A 24,933-nucleotide genomic window follows, 5' to 3' on the forward strand; every position below is an offset into this window, starting at 1 on the left:
CAGAAAGGAAACATAAATAAGATTTGCACTCCCCTTAAATATACAAGGCATGTAAGAGCATTTATGAGTCAATATAGGAAATAACCAAGAATTCTGCTTATCTAATAGGGCACAAATTTTTATAAGCCCAAACTTTTCCCCGGCTCTTTCTGGGAATCCCCAAAGGATTTCTCACATGTAATTCAAAGGCCAGTCACCTCAGGCTTCCTGTCCTTCCTTTCTTGCTCCAGCTCTGCCGTCAACTTCACCATCTCCACCACTACCAAGTATTCCAGCTCCAGAAGCTTCCAACACTTTCTTGAGTGTAGAAGGGTGCAGTAGGTTGGCAGAAAGTGGCTGTGTTGACATGGAGAGTCAGGCAAAGGTGCTAATATTTCCATTCCATTAGTCAGGGCTGATTTATCACTAGATACAGGAGTCATGGTGCCTATGGCCTATGATACTTAAGGAGCCCAAGAAAATATTTTAATTTCTCTTAAAATCAGAAGAAAACATGAATATAATAATACTGAATAAATAATAATAATGATAATAGTAATAATTGGGATTATATAGCCTATACTTACAAATTCAGTTATAAATTTTTACATTTTAATTAATGATTTAATTAATTAATTTTTTAATGGAGTATGTAAGTGGTCCATACGGCAAAAGTGCCTACAGCTCATAAAAGTCTAAATGTGGGCCTGCCACTCAGGCACTTGAGCTGCTGCTTATGTCTACAATCTGATCCTTGAGGAGTTCCATCAACTTCTGACACTATCCCCTAACACAGGGAAAAACCAGATGCAAAGAGGCGGTAAGAAAAGAGCTAACACACCATTCCCTTACATCACCTTGACTCTTCCACTGGGCCTTTTCTTCCCTTACCAGGAACTGATTTTTTTTTTTTCTCCTCCAGTTTTTAACAAAAAATCTCTTTATTGATGGGAATGGAGGTCCATGTACATAGAGTGGGAAAATTTTATGATAATTTGAATTATGTAACTGAAAGTGTGTGGAAAAATACCAATACACAAAATTTAGAATATAGCCGTCCAAACAAGAGAAAAAATCTCACAGACGATGTAGTATTAGAGATTCGACTTATCTTTATTCATCCTTATAATATCAGATACTGAAGGGTTTTTCTCTTCCGTTCATACACTATAACTGTGTCTATGTGGCTGTGTAACTTCTCACGAAATTCTCATGAGACGCTTTTCATTGGGCTCTTCCTGTTCACGACTTTGTAATTGTCAGTTTCTTGCCTTCTAGAGTTAACATGGGGAATTTTACTAGAAGTCATTCTTCATTTTCAAAGTAAGTTTAGACTACTTTTACTTCTGATAGTTGTTAATTATTTTTGAACACTCTTACGTGGCTTCTTTGTCTTTTTTCTTTGACATTCGAAACATAATTGATTATACATATTTATGGAGTACAGAGTTGACTATCAGTATTTGTGTACAGTATGTGATGAACAAATCAGTATTAGCAAGTTCATCATTACAGACTGTAATCATTCTCTGTGTCCATTACTCAGTTTCTCCCCAACCACCTTTGCCTCCCCCATCCCACCTCTAGTGACCATTGATCTGTTCTGTCCTTCTGAAAGCCCAACATTTTATTGTGTTTTTTCTTTCTTTCTTTCTCACATTCTTTATTTCTTAGCTACCACTTATGAGTGAGAACATGTGGTATTTTTATTTCTGTGCCTGGCTTATTTCACTAGACATAATTTTCTATAAGCTCATCCATGGTGCTGGGAATGGCAGAATTTCATCCTTTATTATGGCTGGGTAGTATTCCATTGTATATACATACTGAATCTTCCTCATCCAACCATCTATTGATGGACATTGAGGTTGGTTCCATATTTTGACTATTGTAAATAGAGCTGCAATGAACATGGGAGTACAGGTATTCTTTACACATGATGATTTCCATTCCCTTGGGTGTACACCCAGTAGTTTGATTGCTGGATCATATGGTAGTTCTATCTGTAGTTTCCTGAGAAACCTCCATACTGTTTACTGTTTACCATAAAGGCTGTAGTAAATTACAGTCCCGCCAACAGTGTAGAAGGGTTCCCCTTTCTCCGCATCCTCGACAGCATTTGTTATTTGCCGTCATTTTGATAAAAGCCAGTCTATCTGGGGCGAGATGATACCTTAATGAGGTTTTGATTTGCATTTCCCTGATGCTTAGTGATATTGAACATTTTGTCACGTACCTATTAGTCATTTGTATGTCTTCCTTTGAGCAATGTCTATTCATCTCCTTTGCCCATTTTTAATTGGATTATTTGGTTTTTTACTGTTAAGTTGTTTGAGTTCCTGTATATGCTGGATTCATAGTTTAAAAATATTTTCTCCCATTCTGTAAGTTGTCTTTCTGCTCTGTTATTTGTTTACTTTGCTGTGAGGAAGATTTTTAGCTTGATATAATCCCATTTCTTTCTTTTTTTCCCCATTGTTGCTTGTGCTTTTGGGGTCTTATTCATACAGTCTTTGCCCAGTCCTTGATCCTGAAGTGTTTCCCCTAAGTTTTATTCCAGAGTTTTATAGTTTCAGATCTTATACATAAGTCTTTAATCCATTTTGAGTTGACTTTAGAATATGGTGAAAGATATGGGTCTAATTTCATTCTTCTACATGTAGATATCCAGTTTTCCCAGCACCATTTACCGAAGACTCTGTCTTTTCCCCAATGTATGTTCCTGGTGCCTTTGTCAAAGATCAGTCAGCTGTAGGCAACTGAGTTGATTTCTGGGTTCTCTATTCTGTTCCATTGGTCCATGTATCTGTTTTTATGCCAGTATGCTGTTTCAATCACTATAGCTTTGTAGTATAGTTTGAAGTCAGGTAGTGTAATGCTTCTGGTTTTACATATTTTGCTCAGGACTGCTTTGGCTATTCAGGGTATTTTTGTTGTTCCCTATGAATGTTAAGCTTTTTTTCTTTTTCTGTGAAGATGTCATTGGTTTGATGACGGGGATTGCATTGAATCTGTAGATCACTTTTGGTAGTCTGGATATTTTTACGATGTTAATCTTTCCAATCCATGAACATGGAGTTTCTTTCCATCTTTTGATGTCCTCTTTAATATCTTTCAGCGGTGTTTTATAGAGACCTTTCATCTCTTTGGTTAAATTTATTCCTAGGTATTTTATTCTTTTGGTGGCTATAGTAAATGGGCTTGCATTCTTGATTTATTTTTCTTCTTGTTTGTTGTTGGCGTATAAGAGTGCTACTGATTTTTGTGAATTGACTTTGTATCCCGCAACATTACTGAATTTATTTATGAGATCTAGGATATTTTTTGGTAGAGATTATGGGTTTTTCTATATATAGGATCACATCATCTGTGAACAGTGACAATCTTATTTTGCCTTTTCCAATTTGGATGCTCTTGCCTGATTGTTCTGGTTAATATTTTCAATACTGTGTTGAATAGGAGTGGTTGAAATTCGTAAGAAACTAGTATCTAGTTGCATAGCACAAAAATATCCATTGCCAGAAAGTAAAATGTATTTTTTATATAAATTAGTCCAAAATTAGAAAACAGGAATAAAATATTCTATTTTTATCTGTAGCCAAATCTGCTTTGGTTGTTATTTCTTCCCCTTTATTCTTCAGGAGCAAGAAATGGTAGAGTTTTCTGACATCCTGATTTAGGTGATTTTACAGCTCTCAGGCATTCTGAATTTCTTTACATTCATTGGGTGATAACATGCACACTCTTTTATAAAATGTCTCACCTTGGCCTTCTATAATCTCTTAAATCTGTCTAATTTTGAGTATGTGTCTGATATGATGATACTGAACATGGGTAAAATAATAGCTCTAATATATCTATCTGAATGCTGTATGTAATATGCCAAAAAGTAAATACAGAACTCACAATCCTAGCACAAATGTAGAGGATTCTTAAAGCAAATGTACTTCACAGGGCCTGGTTTTCCAAAGCCTTGCAGTTTCAAATATTTACCTTGTGGAGGACAGGAAATTTTCCTCAGGCTATAAAGTCTCTGGTGTAAGATAAAGATTTGTGGCACAGCAAGGTTGCTGGCTCAAGGACACAGGTTACTGATTGATATGTGAAGACACTGGAAAATTGCTGGAGGGAGAAGTAATGTTTGCTATGATCAAGCTTTTGTTGGTGGATCACTTAATTGCCTTATTGGAATGACATCTGACTTATTTCACTTAAAGTTTCCAGCCTATATTGTTAAACTATAACCCCACCTATGTTCTCTTCCTGTAACTTCCTGGTCTGGAAAATAAATGCAGGAAGAGAACCCCAATTCAGGGTTAATTTCCCAAGGAAAGGATGCCTCTTGCTTGAGGGTTCTGGGGGAGATTAACCACTTTGGGGCCTCTCACTGCTCAGAAGAGATGGGCTTTGAGTAATCTTTTGCAGCTCCATCACCCAGGGGCAGTGGGGTGACAAATCCGTGGGGGGCAAAGCAACAAAATGGTGCCCCGTGTGAGGACAAATGGTGTCCTGTGTGTGGACATTCTCCACAGATCAGAGACTGACTTGCTAAGCATTGGAGAGGAATAGGACGTCTAGTTCATCCTGGCATGGGAGTCCCTAATGGAGAAAACACATTCCGGTAGGGGAATCACAGGTGGCTTTCGATTAGCGATTGCATGCCTGCGGCAGGTCAAAGTTAGGTCTTTTCAACCTTGGAGATATTTTTTCCTTCTCTTTATTTTTAAAATATGGATTATTCATTAATGAAAGGGGAGACTGAACATACATTACAACTCCAATGTCTCCTTAAAGCAGCAGGCTGTAAGTAACTGAATGGCAGTTTGTAAAACTGTTAGTGGATATTAAACAACCATGTCCTTGATACCTCAAGGAAGGGAGCCTTAACATAAAAATTTGGGAATAAATTGGTCACTGATTAATTATGCAATGGGTCTCATTAAGGCTTCCCACCTAACAACTAGGAATCTATGTCAAGTCACTCTGAGACCTATCCAAGACTTTAACAAAAGACTAAGATATGTTTATGTCACCAAAAAAGGATAAAACTTAATCTTTGCCAGTGACTAAGAAAACTTTAAATTGGACAATCTAAAGTAAAAGAAGTTAATATTTCTTTACAGTGTTGGTATTGTTTGAGCATGTTTTTCTTTCTTACCTGCACGATGCTCCTCTCCTCTCTTAAAAGCAGTGGTTCTTTTCTTAACCGCATGTGCTACTCTTTTTCTCTGAAGACTCTGGTGTTTTATGAAGAAAAGCAGCCATGGTGCCAACCAGACTCCTTTTGAGTCTACTGCACTTCTAAAAACCTCAAGAGTCAAATGGTTTCATACTTGATTGGTGGCTCAGCTCTTGAGGTCAGTAAGCCGTTTAAGAAACCAAAACTAGACTAAGATCTACCTGTTTAAAAACTGGTCTCAAATTTGCTGATATCCACCTGGTTATCTTACACAGACTTCTAAATTCTCTTGTAGTCTCATCTATGTATTTCTTCACAAAACCCTATGGTAGAATTCTATGCTATTTTCTTAAAAAGAAAAAAAAAATCTTCTCTGCATCTTCTTGAAAGGCTGGCATTACTTTGATTTACAATGTAAATTTGTTTTCTTGCTTTCTTTAAGGCAGGGTTAGGCCTCACCAATAAGTCTTTTGGAAAAAACACAATCTAAACCTGATTATCCTTTTTACTAGTAAGCGTTTTTTTTTACATTTTGAGCAAAACCTATAATATCCTTGTTTGTTCTTGTTGTTTATGTCTGCATATATATGTGTGTAAGCTATATGTTATGTGTGTATGTTCATGTCTGTGTAATTGTGTTATGTGTAAGGTACCAAATTGGCTTATAATTAATGCATGCTCATTAAATAAATAAATATACTTTTCAAGTTCACGTGACTTAAATCTTCTAAAGTTTTGATAAATATATTTTCAAAATTTGATTCAAACTTTTTACCTAAATTTGTCTCTAGATCAGTATGCCTACTTTTTACCTCAGCTCTGCCTCCTGGCCATGCTGGGAGAAACAATATCTTTTGTGTATATACCACCCTCTGTATTAAGCTCCACATGGCTCCAAATGCCATGTGGAAACCTGGCACCTGAAATGGCTAGTGAAAAGAAACCTATGCCAAATATTGCATAGGACCTAGTTAGCATTAACTGATAAGTGTATAGATCTAATACACCAAGTTTTTGGCTGGGAAACCATAAATATTTATTTGGTTAAAACAGCTAAAACTCAAACTGGGCTTTGCATAATTTGCTCTGATATATGGACGCCAATTTACTAACCTGAATTTATAAAAATTTTCTTATCAGCACACATCATTGCCTGGGTTTACTAATCAAACAGGATTACTAGAGGTCTTTTCACTTGACTGATCTTAATACAAAATTGTAAAAGGTTTTCTTTGTCCCTTAGATAACTGGTTTAAAAAACTTATTTCATGATAAGTTCTTGTGCTCTCTGCCTGTAAAACCCTTTGTCACCTTGGTTTTATTTTTTGTAGTAATTTGTGATTTTATTCAACTAAATGTTTTAAGCCTTTTGTTATTTAACAAAACTTTCCAAAACCAAATTCTGAAAGCTCAACATTTTAACTTTAATTTTGAGGAATTCCAAGGGCCCTGGAGTTTCTCAAAGGATATATAAAAGATGTATCAAAATTAATTGGATTATTTAATAAATTAGACTATATGGGAGAGCATTTTCAGTACTGAAGGTGTTATGGATATGTGTTCCAAAATCTTGTAAGGTTCTTAAATATCTGTGTCTCGATATAAATGCTACTGGTCATAATCTTGGTTTAATTATAATTTAAAAATGTTATGTCTTCAAATATTTCATGAAAAAACTCTTGATAGGTACAGTTTCCAACAAACTTTTTGAGTTCATAGCTTTAAACTAAATTTCCAAAATTTTAATGAAGAAACCTGTCGGGCCTTAAAAACTAACGCCACCTTAAGTGACATTACAAGCGGTGCCATTATGGGCCCACAAGAAACGTGGCAGCCTAATATGGCGCCGGGAGGAAGTAGGGTGGGAGTGTCTGCGGGAACCTTGCCTTAGCCCTTATTGGCCAAATACGTGCTTCTGTGCTCATGAACACTGTGTGATTGCAATAGATAGGCACTGAGACAGGATGCATGCTCTTGTAAACTTTAAGCTGATTGGAGGATGTAAAAACCTCCCTTCCCAATTTGCCTTTAAAAGCAAGTGCTTGTGTGATAATAAACGAAACTGCTGGACAGAACCCCCCCCACCGTGTCTGAGTGTCCTTTAACGGGCTGGTTGGGGCCGGCAGCTGTGCTCACCTCTCTTCATGGCTCTCTTCCCCCTCTCTTCCCAACAGGGACTGGAGGAAAGAGGAATCTGGCCAATTCGCTTGCCCACCAAGGGAGAGACTGACGAGGCTAGGTCTGTTCGGGTCGGCTGGCGGTGGACCTGACAGAAACCAATGGGTTTGTGATGGAGTTTGGATGTGTTGTCCCCTCCAAAACTGATGTGGAAATTTGATCTCCAATGTGGCAGTGTTGGAAACTGATTGAGTGATGGAGGTGAATCCCTCATGAATGGATTAATGCTCTCCCTGGAGGAGGGGGGATTGAGTGAGTTCTTGCTCTATTAGATCCTTAAAAAGACCCTGGCACCTTCTCTCTCTCTCTCGCTTCCTCTTTCTTGCTTCCTCTCGCCATGTGATCTGCTTGTACCCGCTGGCTGCCTGCCACTTTCTGCCATGAGTAGAAGCAGACTGAGGCCCATGCCAGATGCAACTATCCCAGAATCGTAAGCTAAATAAACCTCTTTCCTTTATAAATTACCCAGTCTCAGGTATTTCTGTTATAGTAACACAAAACCGACTAAAACAGAAAATTGGTACCAAGGAGTGTGGTGTTGCTATACAGATACCTGAAAATGTGGATGCATCTTTGGAACTGGGTAATGGGCAAAGGTTGGAGGAGTTTGGAGGACTTAGAAGAAGAGAAAAAGACAAGGGAAAGTTTAGAATGTCTTAGAGACTTATGTGGTGGCAAGCAGAATGCTGATAGAAACGTGGACAGTAAAAGCCATGCAGATGATGAGGTCTCAGATAGAAATGAGGAACTTATTGGGAATAGGACAAAAGATAACCCTTGCTACACCATAGCAAGGAACCTGGCTGCATTGTGTCCATGCCCTTGGACTTCGTGGAAGTTGGAACTTAAGAGTTGTGAACCAGAGCATTTGGCCAAAGAAATTTCTATGCAGCAAAGCATTAAGAATGCTGCATGGCTACTTATAACAGCCTACTCTGAGTTATGGCAGCAAAGGCATGATGTAAAGACAAAATTTAAAATGGAAGCAGAGTGTAAAGATTTGGAATATTTGTAGCCTGGCCATGTGGAGAGCAGGAGAACAATGCAGGGGTGAAGCAGATAAACTGGTTGCTAAAGACATTATCTTGGTGGTGAGTCAGCCAGATGCTAATAGAGGAGAAAATAAGAGGAAAGCCCTGCAGGCATTTGAGAAGTCTGGAAGGATGCCCCACCCATCACAGACCCTGAGGCCTAGAAGGACTGAGTTATCCTGGAGTACAGACCTGGGGCAAAGCTGCCCTTGGGATCCTACTCCCTGCATCCCAGCTGCTCCACCTGGAGCAGCCCCAAGTGTGGTTCATGCAGCAGCCCTGGAGAGTAGAGGCCCAAAACCTCAGTGGCATCCACATTGTGTTAAGTCTGTAGGCCGGCAGAACGTGAGAGTGGTGGGGTCATGGCAGCCTCCACCCAGATTCCAGAGGTTGTATGGAAAAGCTTGGAAGCCCAGGCAGATACCTGCTGCAGGGGTGAAGCCACCACAGAAGTCATCTACTAGAGCAACGCTGAGCAGAAAAGTGGGGTTGGAGACCCCACATGGAGCCCCCACCGGGGAAATGTCTAGCAGAGCCAAGGCAGCGGGGCTGCCGCCAGGACCCCAGAACTCCAAGGCCACTGGGCTGTCCCTGGCAGAGCTGTGGGAACAAGGCTTCCTGATGCTTTGGGGGCCCAGATGCCCAATTGTGCCCAGGATGCAGGACTTTGAGTCAAAGAATTTTATTTTGGAGCTTTAAGACATAATGACTTCCCTGCTGGGTTTTGGACTTGTTTGGGACCTGTTTTTCCTTTCTTCTGGCCCATTCCTCCCTTTTGGAATGGGAATGTGTACCCAATATCTGTTCCACCATTGTATCTTCGCAGTAGATAAATTTGGTTTTGTTTTTCAGGTTCACAGCTGGAAAGACTATTGCTTTTTGTCTAGGATGAAACTTTGGACTTTTAAGTTGGTGCTGGAGCAAGCTGAGACTTTTAGGACTGTTGGGATAGAATGATTGTATTTTGTATGTGAGAGTGACATGAGTTTTGAGGGCCAGGTGTGGAATGATGGAGTTTGGATGTTTTGTCCCCTCCAAAACACATGTGGAAATTTGATGTCCAATGTGGCAGTGTTGGAAACTGATTGAGTCATGGGGGTGGATCCTTCATGAATGGATTAATGCTCTCCCTGGGGGAGGGGGTTTAATGAGTGAGTTCTTGCTCTATCAGTTCCCACAAGAGCTCCTGGCTTAAAAAGACCCCTGCACCTTCTCTCTTTCTCTTTCTTGCTTCCTCTTCTCTTGCTTCCTCTCTCGCTTCCTCTCACCATGTGATCTGCTTGTACTCAATGGCTGCCTGCCACTTTCCCCCACGAGTAGAAGCAGCCTGAGGCACATGCCAGATGCAACTGTCTCAGAATCATAAGCCAAATAAACCTCTTTCCTTTATAAATTTCCCAGTCTCAGGTGTTTCTGTTATAGCAACACAAAATGGACTAAAACAGTTTGTGAAATTTTTCACTAAGGTCAAAACAACAAAAGTTAATTGGTAAATTATTTAAAAGGAATTACGGGTTTTTACAATTTCCTTATTTTAAAACACTGCTGGTTCTTCTAATGTTTTCCAAATGTAAGAAAACTCTCTCTCTCTCTATCTCTTAAGCTATCTATAACTAACAACAGTTTGGTAAAAATATCATTTAAAACAGAGATAAAAGCATTTGTTTTCTCCCTATTTGATCCCTGTAAAATTTAATAACCTTAAGTATCCTTATGATTATTATGGCAATGTGGGTATTTTTATAAATTCAATGAAAATTAACTCTCTCTCTCTTTATATCAGGATATAGTTTAAAACCTTGTGTATAAGATAGCATGTTTCACTTTCAAGTTGCTGATCTCTCTTTCATGTTTGCCATAATTTGGCCTAAACTGCTGCTTCATCCTGCTGTTCATCTTTCCCTCTGATGTGGGACAGATCACTAAAAGAAAGTGAGCCGAGATGCTTCTTTCAATTACCACCTGGGAAAGAGCCTTCCCAACACCGAGAAATTTGTACAAAGAAAAGTAAAACCTTTTCAATCAAGATATCGATCATCAATGTTTTTATAAGGAATGCCTTGATCATAAAGGGGGAAATAACGTTTTCTCTACAAAAGCAGTTCTCTAAATTTTCCTGGCCTTAAAGAGCATGTTTGCAACTTGGATGAGACATCCTGTTCTTAAACAAAAAAGTTGTAATTGATCATAAATTTTACAAGAGACTAGATGCTTTGAAAGCAGTAATGTCCTGGACAGGTGAACTAATAATAACAAACTCTCTGGACTCAGAATCAACTATTATGCTGAGCAGAATCCCTTTCCAGACTTTCAACAATTGGTAATTACACCCAATTCACAGCACCTGGAATGATGCTTCTGCAGCTGCCCTGAGAGACGATGACATCATCTGTCCTCACCTGAAGTAAATTAAAGGGACTTGCCATGCTAAATGATACTAACTTTGCTTTAATGAAATGCTTTTTGTCCTAACTGTGCCAACCTGATCTATAGCTTTTGCTTTCTCTTTTAAATAAACAAAATGGGGGAAGATATAGAGGATTCTTAAAGCAAATGTACTTCACAGGGACTGGTTTTCCAAAGCCTTGCAGTTTCAAATATTGACCTTGCAGAGGACTGGAAATTTTCCTCAAGCTATAAAGTCTCTGGTGTAAGATAAAGATTTGTGGCACAGCAAGGTTGCTGGCTCAAGGACAGACTAGTTATTGATAGAAATGTAAAGACACTGAAAAACTGCTGGAGGGAGGGAATGTTTGCTAAGATCAAGCTTTTGGTGATAGGACCACTTAATTGTCTTACCGGAATGTCATCTGACTTGTTTTACTGAAAGTTACCAGCCTATATTGTTAAACTATAACCCCACCTATGTTCTCTTCCTGTAACTTCCTGGTCTGGAAAATAAATGCCAGAAGAGAACCCCAATTTGGGGTTAATTTACCAGGAATGGATGCCTCTCGCTTGAAGGTTCCCGGGGAGATTAACCACTTTGGGGCTTCTCACTGCTCAGAAGAGATGGGCTTTGAGTAATCCTTTGCAGCTCTGTCACCCAGGGGAAGTGGAGTGACAAATCCGTGGGGGGCAAAGCACCAAAATGGTGCTCCATGTGAGGACAACACACAAATATTTCCAAAGTAGAGATGAAAGTCACAGGCAAATTTATGGTTTGTAAAACCCTATTTGCCATTATTTTAAAGAGTTTAAACTATGAACAATTTCTTTAGATAAATATTGCAATAGATATGGCAGTTTCATTTATATGTAGGCTATGTTCAAAAAGTACTCCTATTGGCAGGAAATGTTGGTACTTGTGGCAGATGTGCCCTAAGGTCACTTCCAATGATTTATACATTTTAGTTTTCATGTCTTTGTGTAATTCCTTCCTGTTGAGTGTGGGAGAAAACTAATAGACTCTAGTAAAAGTAATGGGATGTCACTTCTCTGATTTTGTGATGTTATTAAGATTTCATCTTAGCAGACTGGAGCTAGAGATTCTTCTAGTGGGCTTGATGAAGTAAGTAGATATTTTGGAGATGGCCATGTAACAAAGAATCACAGGTGGCTTCTAGGATCTGTACACATTTTCTCAGAACTGCAGGTAGCCTTTACTTAACTGCCAGCACATTTCTATCATACAACCAGAAAGAAATTAATTCTTTCAATAACCTGAAAAAGTTTGGAAGAAATCTCTTCCCCATTTGAGTCTCCAGATAAGAACAAATCCCAGTCCACACTCTGATTGCAGTCTTTGAAATCCAGAATAGAAGATCTAGCTAAGCCATGCCTGGACTTCTGACACACAGAAAGTATGGGTCAATAAATAAATATTGTTTTAGGCTGTTCAACTTGTAATAATTTGTTATTCAGAAACAAGTAATTAACACAGTACCCTCCTTTGCTGAAGTCTATGATTAAACCTCTTCTTATCTTTTTAAGTTATACTAAGACTAAATGTCCACAGCTTCTGAAAAGGGGTTCTAACTAATAGTAATGGTGTGAAGTTTCCAGAGATAAAACCAAAGATCCATGATTTTCTTTGACCATCTCAATTTAAATTTTTGCAATATTTTAATAAAGGAAATTAAATAGATATGATAAAATGTGATTTCATCTTCTTAAAAAAATCTATACCCATGGCACTTATTGCAGGTGAAAAAAATATGACTGTTATTTCTAATAACTTGTAAGCAGAAAGGGTGCCTAAAATTATTGGGAAGTGTCCTCAAAAAGACAAAGTATGCTTTTACTTTTGGCTGAAATGTGGAAGCAATGATCAGATCTTAAGTAGCCTTTAGGGCTATGAAACACGCCATTTATTGGTGTTGGTTGAGCAATAAGATGGAAGAAACCCGAACCCCTGAGGTCTTTGTGGAAGAGAGCCACTATGTTAGTTTCTCAAATGATACATCAAGAACTTAACCTGAGCGAATAATTTTCCATCCTGTTTAAATCACGGTTATTTGGAGTTTATTGATACTTTCAGATGCTCTGCAAATATTAACATACAAGGATACTTCAAAAAGTTCATGGAAAAATAGAATTAAAAGATAATACAAATCTTTCCATGAACTTTTTGAAGTATGCATATATAATTAATCTGTGAATCATAAAATACTATATTATCACATCCTGCACCTCTCTTTTGACTGAAGAGCAAAGACTAACAGTAACCCTAGAAAAATCATACATAAAGGTCACCATAACTCTAGAAAAGTAACACAAATGGCTAGTGTTTCAGAATAAAGTAACATGTGAACAAAAGGCAGAGCTCTGAAAATGTGTTATGGTTTGGTGGAAGGCAGCATAGTCTAATTTGAGTGAAGTTTGGAGTAAGTGTAGAATTGAGGGAACAATGGTGTTATATGTTTTCTTTGAGATATTAACGAATAGTTTGAAGAATTACGACAATAAAGAATTTGCATATCATCCAACACACCATAAAAAGTGACAACATTTCTCACTTAACAGTAAGACATACGTTCTGAAAAATAAAGCCCAGCAATAGGGAAAATGGAGCGAAAGCGAAAGAGGCTGGAAGTTCAGGATCAGATAAAGGGCTACTACAATATCCCAGAAGAAAATATATTTGCTTAACAAGGGCAAAAGGAATAAAAATGCAATTTCAAGAGACTATGCAAATATAAAACTGGCAAAGTTTTCGAGAGAGAGAGTACTTATTATCCTGTTTCTTGTGTCTAACTAGTACCTCACACTTAGCAGGTACGAGGAAATAGTTATTAAGTATTTTCCTGATTGCAAAAATCTCATCAGTTGAGAGATAGTACGTATTGGTTGTTTTATACTCAATTATAATTTGTGGTTATGCAATGAAAAATTTAATAGAATATATATCCACTGTTACCTTTTGAAAAAGACCTCACTTCTTTAATATTTTTAATTTAAAATACTCTAAAATTTCCTCCATTGATCAAATTTCTAGATGTTTTACAAGTCTAAGTATTTAAATCTGTGTCCTTTCTGGAAATTAGAAGGTCATTCTACTTTTACTTCCTGGGCTATATAAGTAACACTGATTGCCATTTTAATTTGGTCTTATTTTCTCTAAAACCTAGTATGATAAACACCTATGCTTATGTAGTCACATGATAGCTTCCATATTTTATTTAAGCAACTAGTCAAAAAAGCTAAACAGAAAAATTCTCGTTTTAACCTCATTCATTTCTTTTCCTGACTTTTAAATAAATCTTAATCTCCCAATATCAGTAAACATTTCAACAGAAACATATTGCCAGAAAGAAGTCTGTTAAAGGCAAGAAATATGAAGAAAGAATGTTTAGTGGGAAAATAATTGGAATAAATTAGAACAAACATCTTGATCACTAAATATTTAAGAATATCTATTAAAACAATTTTGAAGGCATAGATAATTTAAAACTTTATAAACCATGCTGCATTTTAGTGCTAATAGTCTAGCTCTTCATGTCAAAGGAAGGAGTAAAAGTGCATCTTCATTAATCTCCATTACTGTCAACAGAACCTGCCGACAGAGTCTCATCTTGTTTCCTGCATAATCAAGCTGTAGTAGACATCTTGTCTCCACCGTATTGTGTAATGGGCATAACATTTCAATGTTGGAGCATCCCTTGGGCTCTCTGCCGGTATACAGCTTAAACCAACACAGACTACTGATGCAAGTGGCCAGTGCAACCTCCAGATTTCTTTTTCTTACCTGCTCTGCCTCTTGCAGCTATAAGCTTTTTCCAATTAGCTCTTCAGGAGGCAAAAGTAACTGCTCCTTACAACTTTGCTGAGTTGTGAGAAGCTTTGCACCCATGGCTAGGGGTCTAGCCTCTAAGGGTGAGTAATCTGAGGATGGTTGGAAAAGCAATTTTATTAACTTGCAGCATTTTAAAGAATGAGGGTCTTTGAAAAAGTGAGTTGTAATGTGTGTTAGTTATCTAAGACTGCCATAACACATTACTGTAAACTGGGTGGCTTAAAACATTTTTTTTTAATTCATGGTCTGGACAGTTAGCTCAGTTGCGTAGAATGTAGTGTTGATAACACCAAGGTCCAGCGTTCCATTCCAGTTACTGGCCAGCCTCAAAAAAAAAATATAAATAAAAATAAAAAATAAAAAACCAAACAAACAAAAATTATTCTCTCACAGTTCTGGAGATCGGAAGTCTGAAACTAAGGTCTTGGCAGGACCCTACTTTCTACAGAGGCTCTAGAGGAGAATATATTCCCAGGGGCTGTTTAGCTCGTGGCTGCATCGCTCTGTACTCACATTGCCTCCTTCTCTTCTGCCTCAAAATGCCCACTGCCTCACTCTTATAAGGATAAATATTACTGCATTTAGGCCCTCTCAGATGACCCAGGATAAGTGCCTGCTCTCAAAATCATTAACATAATCAGTTTTTTTTTTTTTTTTTGCAATGTAAGATAATATTTACAGGTTTCAGGGATTAGGACATAAAAATACCTTTTTGGAGGGGCATCAGTAGGCTCACTACAAAAAATATTATTCATTTTCAACTTGAACCACTTTTTCACCTTCTCTGAGTCACCTCTTCTCCCATTTTTAAAAATAATTTTCAGCAAGTTTTCTTTTATCCAAGCATTAATTCTTTCATCTATCTCTTTTCTATTTACTACAGATTTACTTTTTTTTTTTTTCTGGATCAAGCTATGTGCTAGAATATACCATATAATGATATCCAGTAACACTATGCAAGGATAAACCTAGACATTTGAAGTATTTAAGAACATTTTTTTCAATAGGTAAATATTGGACAATTTTCAACCTGTGATAAAGCAAAATCCATGTTCCAGTTGAATTCTCCACTATAATAGCACAGAGCTACCTATTAAAATAGTAATATTTTGTGTCTACATATCAATATACAAATACATACAGATAAGTACTTTGAATTTCATATTTATAAGTGGGTTTATTCTAATAAATCAATATGCCACATTAATCTTTAGAACTTATAAAAATTCCTCCATAGAAAAACATGATAAATGCTGTCTGGGTTTCTACCACAGCTCACGAAGGTTACTTAACCACAGACAACTACTGTAACTTCACCATACTAATGTTAGTAAATAAAATATATGCAAATTCACAGTATTTTGTAGTGCTGTAGTTATTATTCTCCAACATGGACAGTGAACTCCAAGCTACGCTGATCAGTGTTTCCAAAATAACTTTGCTTACTTTTATTTTTTCCTGGCAGGAAAATATTCCCACACTCCTCTGACAACTCAGTAAACACGACCCATACTCTCACACCTATCACACACACAATCCAAAAAAGGACAAAATAATAACAAAGCTTGCCTAGGAGCCAAAGTAAGTATAGCTTCCACTGCTTTTAGTTCAATTATGTACATTTTGGTGTGCAGTGAGACGAAGTCTACTTTTGGGTGACTACTCAACATTCATGGTAGGTGGACAAGTGATCTTGAATTTGGTAAAATAATTGTAAAAATACAACTTAAAATTTCCATAGTCGATTTCGGTCTCAGGAAGTAAACAGAATTGTCTTTAAAGATCATTTTGTGGATAGAGAACATATGTATCTTTTTATATTTTCTATTCCCTCGTTTTCTTCGGTCAGCTTCAAAAAGTTTTGAATTGTGGGAAATTCATAAGGAATATTCTGATATGTTTCAGTAGAGGAACTAATGGTCTTTCAGATTTCTTCCAGATACCTGATTCAATAGGATCATCAATTTCTATCTATATTTCCCTGGATTATACTGTATTTGTAATTCAATCATTTCCTTTTCTCTTTTTCAAAACTATATTACATTGTATGTGGAGATCTTGAAGCTATCAGGTGACTGAAGATTGAAAAGTGCACAAAGGAAACAAATTAATGTGTGGGGCTATTTCCTCTTCCTTTATGGGGCAACCTATAACAGGTTTATTCCTTTCCATGGCTATCAAAATCTACTTGTCACACCTCATGGATCTGGGATGGGAGGATAGAGACAGTATTTGCTCGGTCTTAGCCTGTCTTCTAGTTCAAAGAATACAATTTGTATCCCGTAATAGAGAGCCAACGAAAATCTGCAGAGGTACCATGGACCTAAACTTTCTAGCCTAAAGTTAGAAAACAGTGTCACTATAGAAAATAGGAACATATATAAGGCCAAAAAGGTTGAAGAAAGGAATATAGTTCATTTTACGGAATATTTTTGTTTTGGAACATTAACAAATGAAAGTTAGATGCTTCATTTGTACTAATACGTAAAAAATAATTGCCTTTGAAGGAGTCTTATTGCTTTGGGATATAATACGTAAAGAAGGATTGAAAGTAAACATGCCATTTAGGTTACCCCATTGAGTAATAGGCTACATTTTCGTTACTCTGCAAATACATCTAGGGATAAAAATTAGCAGTTAGATCACCATGTAAGTAATATTATCCTAGGGACTTTTGGTTCTGTGTTATCAGTCTACTTTCAGAATCAAAATAGAAAAGCCTTAAGTGCAACTGAACCTTAATAAAAGGGATTGTAAAACCAAGAAGTGGCAAGATCCAGCAGAGAGGGCAGCTTTGCGTTCTTCACGTTCCTTGGTTAACTAATGTTATATTTCAGGAAGCAAAAATGGCTCAATTGAAGCAATTCGTATTTAAAGAATTCTCTCATAAGAAAGTATCACTAAGAATTCATATTATTAATGAACATATTTTAAGGCTAGAAAATTTTAATCATTATTTTTACAACTGCTTTTCAGGTAATACATAATGCCCAGTTTCTTCTTTTACTAGCATCAACACTCCAACTATTACAACCAACTTTACCAGGACAAAATAACAATAAAAAGGAATATTTCCTTTTAATGTATGTCTATGCCCTAGATAAAAAACAACACAGATTTACAAAATGTTTTCATTCTTATATTGACATAGGCCTAAGATCCTTTGACCTAAAAAAATAAAATATATAAAAGGCAAAATATTCAGAATCCTACCTGTAACAAGAAAGCTGCATCTGCCTGCTCCAGCTTCATTTATGATGCTACAATTATAAACCCCATAGTTTTCGTTGGAAAGACTCTTCACTGGGTACTCTGTGTACTCCTGAGAGTCAAACTGACCCGTCCGTAATAATTTATTGCCCAAGCGCCACTCATAGGTCAGCACCCGTATTGGATAGGCTCTCAGTACCCTGCAGCTCATAGTCACACTTCGGTCCTGTCCTTGCCGGATTTCCAGGAATGCTGGTTCCACAGCCGGGGGATCTGTAGAAACGATATGTTAAAAACAGATGAAAGATGTAGCTTGCAATAAGCCAATGGCTGTTTTTATTATGAGAAATTACTCTGAGAACAAATGTAACAATAGGAAAGGAAGATAAGAGGTGGGTGGAGAACATATTTAGGCCCAGGAATTTCAGCTTGGGCTGGGAGATGTGATTTCCTGAGTGTGGGCAGTGAATGAGCATAGTTGCCTTACAGAGCATTTGCAGGTGAAATTAGCAGAGTTAATTTTTTCCTTTCTAGCTGCTTCCCAGAAAAAAATTGTCATAACTGTGTTTGTTTATACTGTCAGCAACCAACTAATGCTCTGGACATGAAATGCAGAGTAAGACTGGTTCTCCAACCTAGTACAATAATTTGAAGCAGATAATGTTGTTGGTTCAAGTCAGTGAATTCTAATTATTCCCATGGGAGGCTCAGTCCTCGGGCTTCTGAGTACCAATTATTTAATAAAACAGGTAACGTAATTTTATAAATTTGCTCTCCAAATTATTTGGTCTGATCTTATTTGACTACAAGTCAAAATATTCATGTGTAAATCTTAAGCAGACTTGGCAAATTATACACAGGTGGAGGTGGTTTTCAACCCACTGCAATGGCTCATTAATTTGACATAATTGTGATTTAAAAAAAAAAATAACTAAAACTTGCTACATTAGGTACCTAACCTTTTTTCTTTTCTTTTTTTTTTTTTGGATGGGAATATCCCCCAAAGATGTTACATTTCTCTCATTATTTAGAGTGCACAAAGTACAGTCCTTTTCTTAATGTCAACCAATGGTCATAATAAATTAAAATTATTTTCTGAGCTCTAATGATTTGCTCCATTTGATCAAGGAAACTCTGTGCCACCACTCAGGATTGCACTTTACAACAAAAACATCTATTGTACATGGCACCCTTTTGAGTTCTGCAGTATAAAAACTGTACAATCCCATCAGTGATTCTTCCTTTATGCTAAAAGGTTTTAGGACTACCATACAAAATATGCCTAGTATAATAATACTCTTTACATGTTATTCCACCTGTTTTTTATAATGTTGATCTTCCTTCTCAGTGCCAGTCTGTTGACTGATCCTTCTTCCTTCTTTTGGAAAATATTTTTAAACTACAGTATTAATTCTAATATCCATTCACTCTATTTTTGTTTTTGTGTCCTCTCTCTAAAGGTGCTGAGAATTAAAAAGAACATTACAGAGTAAAAATCAAGATGGCAGAATAGACAGTCGCCAGCATCACTCTCTTCCACAATCGACCAATTTACAAGTACTAAAAAACAAAGACTGCCCAGCTGGGGCCACTAGAGCTCGGGGGAAGAGGAGGAGGAATCTATGGAGTTCACGAAGGGAGGAGAAGCCGTGATAAGAGAAAGAAAGGACCGCTCCAACCATTTCGAGCCCCGGCCATTTCCAGGCTGGCCCTGGTAAGCACACAGAGCAAGAGCTTGCAAAAAACGCAGCTGTGCCTTTGTGTGAAGTTGCTTGGAGACTGCAGGGGAGAAGAGAGCCTTGCTGGCCCCCAGGCCAGCAAGACCACTGACAGGGTTCCCATGGACACACATAGGAGAGAGTGGTAACAGACAAATGAAAAAAGGAGCCACTCAAAGGCCACTGAGTCACTGCAAGGGACCAGTGGATGGCCCACCCATGGAACGTGTTTGAGGTGCAGGGGGTGGGGGAGACAGGCCCACCAGGGGAACATTGGGGCACAGTGTGGATAGCTGATCTGCCCCCCAATCAGTGCAGAACCACTCAGTGGAGACTGGTCAGGAATATAGAACTGCAGGGGGAGCAGTTTGCTGAAAAGACTCAGGCCCAGAACAGAGTTTCCACACAACCCAGGTGTATTGGACCTCACAAGACCAGGAAGTGCTTAAAAGGTCAACAATTATAACCTGAGATGCACAAAAAGTCTTCCCCAGAGAGTCAGCAGCAAAGCAGCAATTTAGCTCAACCACAGGGCTCAAATGCTGATCCCCACAGGAAGTTCTTCCATTTTAGAAGTAAGCAAAGAACAACAAATTAGTTCCAGTGCAGAGTTTAAGTGGTGGTAGCTAATAATCCTGAGACAGGATGAGGGGGGCCTCCAGGGCCTCAGACACCCCCCCACCCCCAATATTCACATCCAGCCCAGTGACAACAGAGCCACTGCTAGAAACCCCCTGGGCTTCCGAGCTGGAGTGGGAGGGTCCCACCGGCCTCAGCCATGCCCCTCTACCCACCCTCTGCAACCAGGCCAGCAAAGGAGTCAGCTATGGGACAGCTCTGCTCCTTCACCCCCACCTCCGTCCTCCTATCCCCCTTTTCTTTCCCCCTCTCACTGCCACAAGAACATCTTAGAAGGTAAAGAAGTAATAATATTAAGAATTAAAAAAAAGAATTACAAGAAAAAATATCCTGCCTTCATGTACTTCATGGTCTAACCCAGTTAAAAAATCTAATCTTCAAAACTAGACTATAAAAAATAATTTTAGGGTAACAAGTAAAAAAGTGAATGACACTATGAGGATTGACCAGGCAAGGAACCATAAAAAAGGTGATACTTGATCTGTGTCTTCCAGGATACATAGGAAATAGGTAAATGGTGAGAGGGCGTTCCAAGTAAAGGGATGAGTACATGCAAAGCTAAGCAGGAGCTAGCGAGGAGGGGATGCTGAGAGCAATAGAAATGGATCAGCACAGCTGCTGCAGAAAAGACCGCGAGGGCTCGGGAAGAAATAAAGATGAAAAGAAAGGCAGAGACTCTAGATTCAAGGACTCCTGAATGTCATGTTATGGAGTTTGGATTTTATTTGTTGGTACTGGGGGGTCTTTTAACATTTTTAAACGTAGAATTTGCATGATCCAGTTACCTTTTTAGAAAAAAATACTGTGGCAGAGAGAAGGAGCATAAATGACAGAGGGAAGAGACTAGTTGTGGAGATAATATCACTGGTGAAAGCCTGAACTAAGGTGAGGTCAGTGGGACCACAAATGATGCCTTAGGCAGTGAGGTCGATAATGATGTCAGTCACAAAGATGGGGAAACACAGAGAGGCCATTTGAGGTATGGTGGACACGTTGATTTCGTGTACCTGTGAGTCACTCAGTAGGAACACCTACTAGCAAAGTGTTTCTTCATTTCCAAACATACAGATTATGTTTTATTATCTTTGCTTAAGTTTTCAATCCTCTGAATATACTGAAACTGTGTGGGGCAATATAGAATAGATATTTATCCCATGTGTGCTTGCAAAGAAGGAATAGTTTGCAGTTTTGGAGTATGAGATGCATCTGTTGAGACAAGTCTGATTATTGAGTTGTCCAAATCATCTATACAGTTGTTTGTTATTTGTTTATTTATTGTCTACTTACTGTAGTTGAATTAACTTATAAGAGTGTGTTAAATTCTTCTAAAGCATATTAGATTTTTAAAATTTCTTTTAGTTCTGTCTTTTTGATTTATCTGTTTCTAGGTTAAGTGATTAAGTTTATATAAATTTAAAATTGTTTTACGCTGTTCATGAATAGCTTTTATCGCTATAAACTAATCTCCTTATCTCTAGTAATGCTTTATTTCTTAAAAGTGTGTGTTATATTATATTAATACAGCTACCCTGGCATTCATTTAGTTAGTATTTACATGTTATATTTTTCCATCCTTTTATTCTTATATTTTCAGTAATCTTATATTTTACAAGCATTTCTTTTAAACAATGTGTGCTTATGTTCTATTTTGTCAAGAGAGTCTGACAATATTTTTATTTTACTCAAAGCGTATAGTACTTTACTCATTCATATTTACTATAACTACTGATATATTTGGATACAAATGTACCTTCTTATTTTGTATTTTCTGTTTGTTTTCTGCTTTTTTTTAAAACTGCCTTGTTTTAGATTGATGAATTACATCATTATTCCAACTCTTTTCTTGCTACAAAGAGTACTACTCTGTTTCTGTTATTTTGATTGTCATAAAGCTCGCACCATGCATACTTAAGTTGTCCCAAAACACTAATTGGTACCCTTACCATGCTCCTGGACAAACCAATAATGTAAGGACAATTTGCTCCTTTTATTCTCATCCTAACATGTGTTACAGAGTCCTGAATTTTATTCTCTTATTATCATTTCCTACCTGTACTATTTCTCAAATTTATCCAGATATATGTTAGTTTATTTGCCTTTCATTCCTTCTTTCATTTTAGACCTTCCATCTGTGATCACTTTCTTTGTGTCTGAAATTATCATTTTGAACTGTCATATCTTCAGTGAACACTGATCTTAATTTTCTAAAAATATATTTTTAAACTCATTATTAAAAATATTTTCCTTGTAGATAGGATTATATGTTGGCAGTTATTTTCGATCAGCATATCAATATATAATTTCACCATCTTCAGATGGCCATTATTTGCTAGCAAGTTCTGCTCAAAGTCTTACTTTATTTTTCCTCAAGCTACTTTTCAAAATCTCTTTGTCTTGATGTTCTATAGCTTCAGTATAATAGGTATGAATTTCTTTTTAATTATAGATTTGGGATTTGTTGGGCTTCTTAAATCTGTTGATTTAAGTTTGGTGTCTTTCATCTGGGGAAACTTGGAAAATTCTCATCACTAATTCTTCAAACACCACCTCTGCTACCTTCTTTATGTCTTCACTTGATGGTCTTTTTCATGGTCCTCCACATCTTTCAACTTCTCTTCCTAATTTTCCATTTTTTTTTTCTGTATTTCATTATAAATACATTCTTCTGAGGTAATTCAGTTCATTAATTTTTTCTTCAGCTCTGCTTAATCTGCTAAACTCATCCACCGTGTTTTTAATTCCAACAATGTAGTTTTAATTTATACATTTACTTTGTAGTTCTTTTGTGTACCTGCTATGCAACTTTTTTATGCTTCTCCATTACCTGCAAATGTAGTCAAGCTTGTCTTTTATTTTTTTAAACAAAGTAATTGTTATATATTATCTGAAAATCCCAACTGAAGTTTTCAGGGTGTTTTTCTGCTGGTTTTCTCTCAGAGTGCATTGTTTCTGTGTGTTCTTAATTTTGACACTGTGCTGCTCGTTGTCCTTTCAAAAATATTTATGGGATAATTTTATGCCTAAAATGATGGTTTCTTCCTCTGGAGAAGATTTGTGTCCACAGGCAACAATTAGCATCAATGTCTAGGATCATATTAATCTAAGTTCATGGCTTGAGGCTTATTTCAACCATCAGGTGACATGAATTTGAGTTAAAAATCCACATAAATTGTGGTTGTTATATCTTCTTCCCCGATGGGGAGCAATAATCAGCCACAATGTATATCGACAAAATAAAATAAAATAAAATAAATAAAAAATAAAATAAAAAAAAAAAAAGATCCCCTTACTGGTCATCTTTCGAAAAAAAGAAAAAAAAAAAAAAAAAAGGGCAAAGCTATGTTTTTCAAATGCCTGGAAATAAAGTGGATTATTCTTCAAAAAAAAAAAAAAAAAAAAAATCCACATAAAGGCCAGCTTGTGACTATAATTTCAAGCATGGATGCCCATATCACCCCCATCCTGGTCACTTCAAAATGGCAAGTTTCTTGCACTGCCTTAGGTGTGGGAATGTGTGGACTGGGTTTACTTCAGCTTTACTTTTACCCTGTGGTAATACTGTAGTCCTTTAAATTCCAACTTCTTCGGGGGAAGGGTCTACCAATAGATTCCTCCTCCAGTGAATACTCTTGAGTTCTTCACCCTTGCCTAGAGATGTCACCAAAACTAAAGCTCAAATTTGTCCATGACTGCAAATGCTCTCAGGGCAAAAGTAGCCTCATTTTACTGTTTTCATAAAAATTTGACAGGGTATGTTTTAATAGCAATTTTAAAGCTTTTTATAATATTTAAAAATATAACTCAACATTTTCCACTGTTTCCACTGGAAGGGTTTTGCAAAATACTTGGTCTATTATATGCCCAGAAAAACATGTCTCTGACAGCCAACTCAGAAGAGAGTGCACGTTACAGTAACCTGAGTACAGGTTACAGTTCTGCTGAGATGGCTCAGAATGAGTACAAACAAAGACAAGTAAAATGCCTAATTTGGACTTGCACTCAAGTATAATCACTTATGAGATTAGAGAAAAATAAAAGCTCCTAAAAGGAGAATAAATATAAATAATCAGAGGTATCCAGAGATATGTGCTACAAAAAATTAAAGGAATTACATGTTTCAAAAACATGAAATGATCAAAAGTGTCAAGTGTGATCAAGAAACAAGTTGAGACTAAAAATATCTATTTTTTGACAAGTTTAATACCATCGAGGACTATAGTCAAAGCATTTTTTGTGGAGTATATATTACCTGGGTTACAGGTTGGAGCATTTGAATAGATGTTTGGACACAAGGAATGGCAACTGTTTGTTCGAGAACACTCTCTCTGATTAGAAAAGACAGTTATTTCTACTGATTCTATCTTAGAAAAATATATTAGGAGCATATACATTTCTCTCCATTACCACTACCATCATCTCTTACGTGAACTACTAAAAATTTTTTGCAATCGCCTTCTAATAGGCCAGTGAGCTTCCTATTTCGACTTTCTGTCATTCTCCTGAAATTAGCCAGATGTGCTTTTAAAAGAGAAATTAGCTGATCTTATTTCCTGCTTTAAACACTTTATTGACTCACCCCTCCTTGTTAACCAGGCCTGCAAGTTCATACAAGTTGTGGATCTGGTCATATTCTAGACCATTCTCACCTTGATCACTATGTTTCAGACACACAGGATTTCTTCCTGCTTCTACATGACAAGCCCTTTCTGCGCTCTAAAACTTTGGCTTTATTCTTTCTGCCTAGGATGTCCTTTCCTTTTCTCT

At 37.2% G+C, this 24,933-nt stretch overlaps 1 protein-coding gene across 1 annotated transcript in view; it reads right to left on the reverse strand.

Moving 5' to 3' along the window:
• The window catches only part of MDGA2 (MAM domain containing glycosylphosphatidylinositol anchor 2), an 800,938-nt gene that overhangs the window by 84,886 nt on the left and 691,119 nt on the right, over window positions 1–24,933 (reverse strand). Inside the window, exon 9 of the mRNA XM_063091085.1 lies at window positions 17,816–18,085. Within this exon, the coding sequence (XP_062947155.1) occupies window positions 17,816–18,085 (270 nt within the window). The remainder of the gene's footprint in view (window positions 1–17,815; window positions 18,086–24,933) is intronic.

The sequence above is a fragment of the Cynocephalus volans genome, chromosome 3, assembly GCF_027409185.1.
Source record: "Cynocephalus volans isolate mCynVol1 chromosome 3, mCynVol1.pri, whole genome shotgun sequence".
NCBI classification, from domain to species: Eukaryota; Metazoa; Chordata; class Mammalia; order Dermoptera; family Cynocephalidae; genus Cynocephalus; species Cynocephalus volans.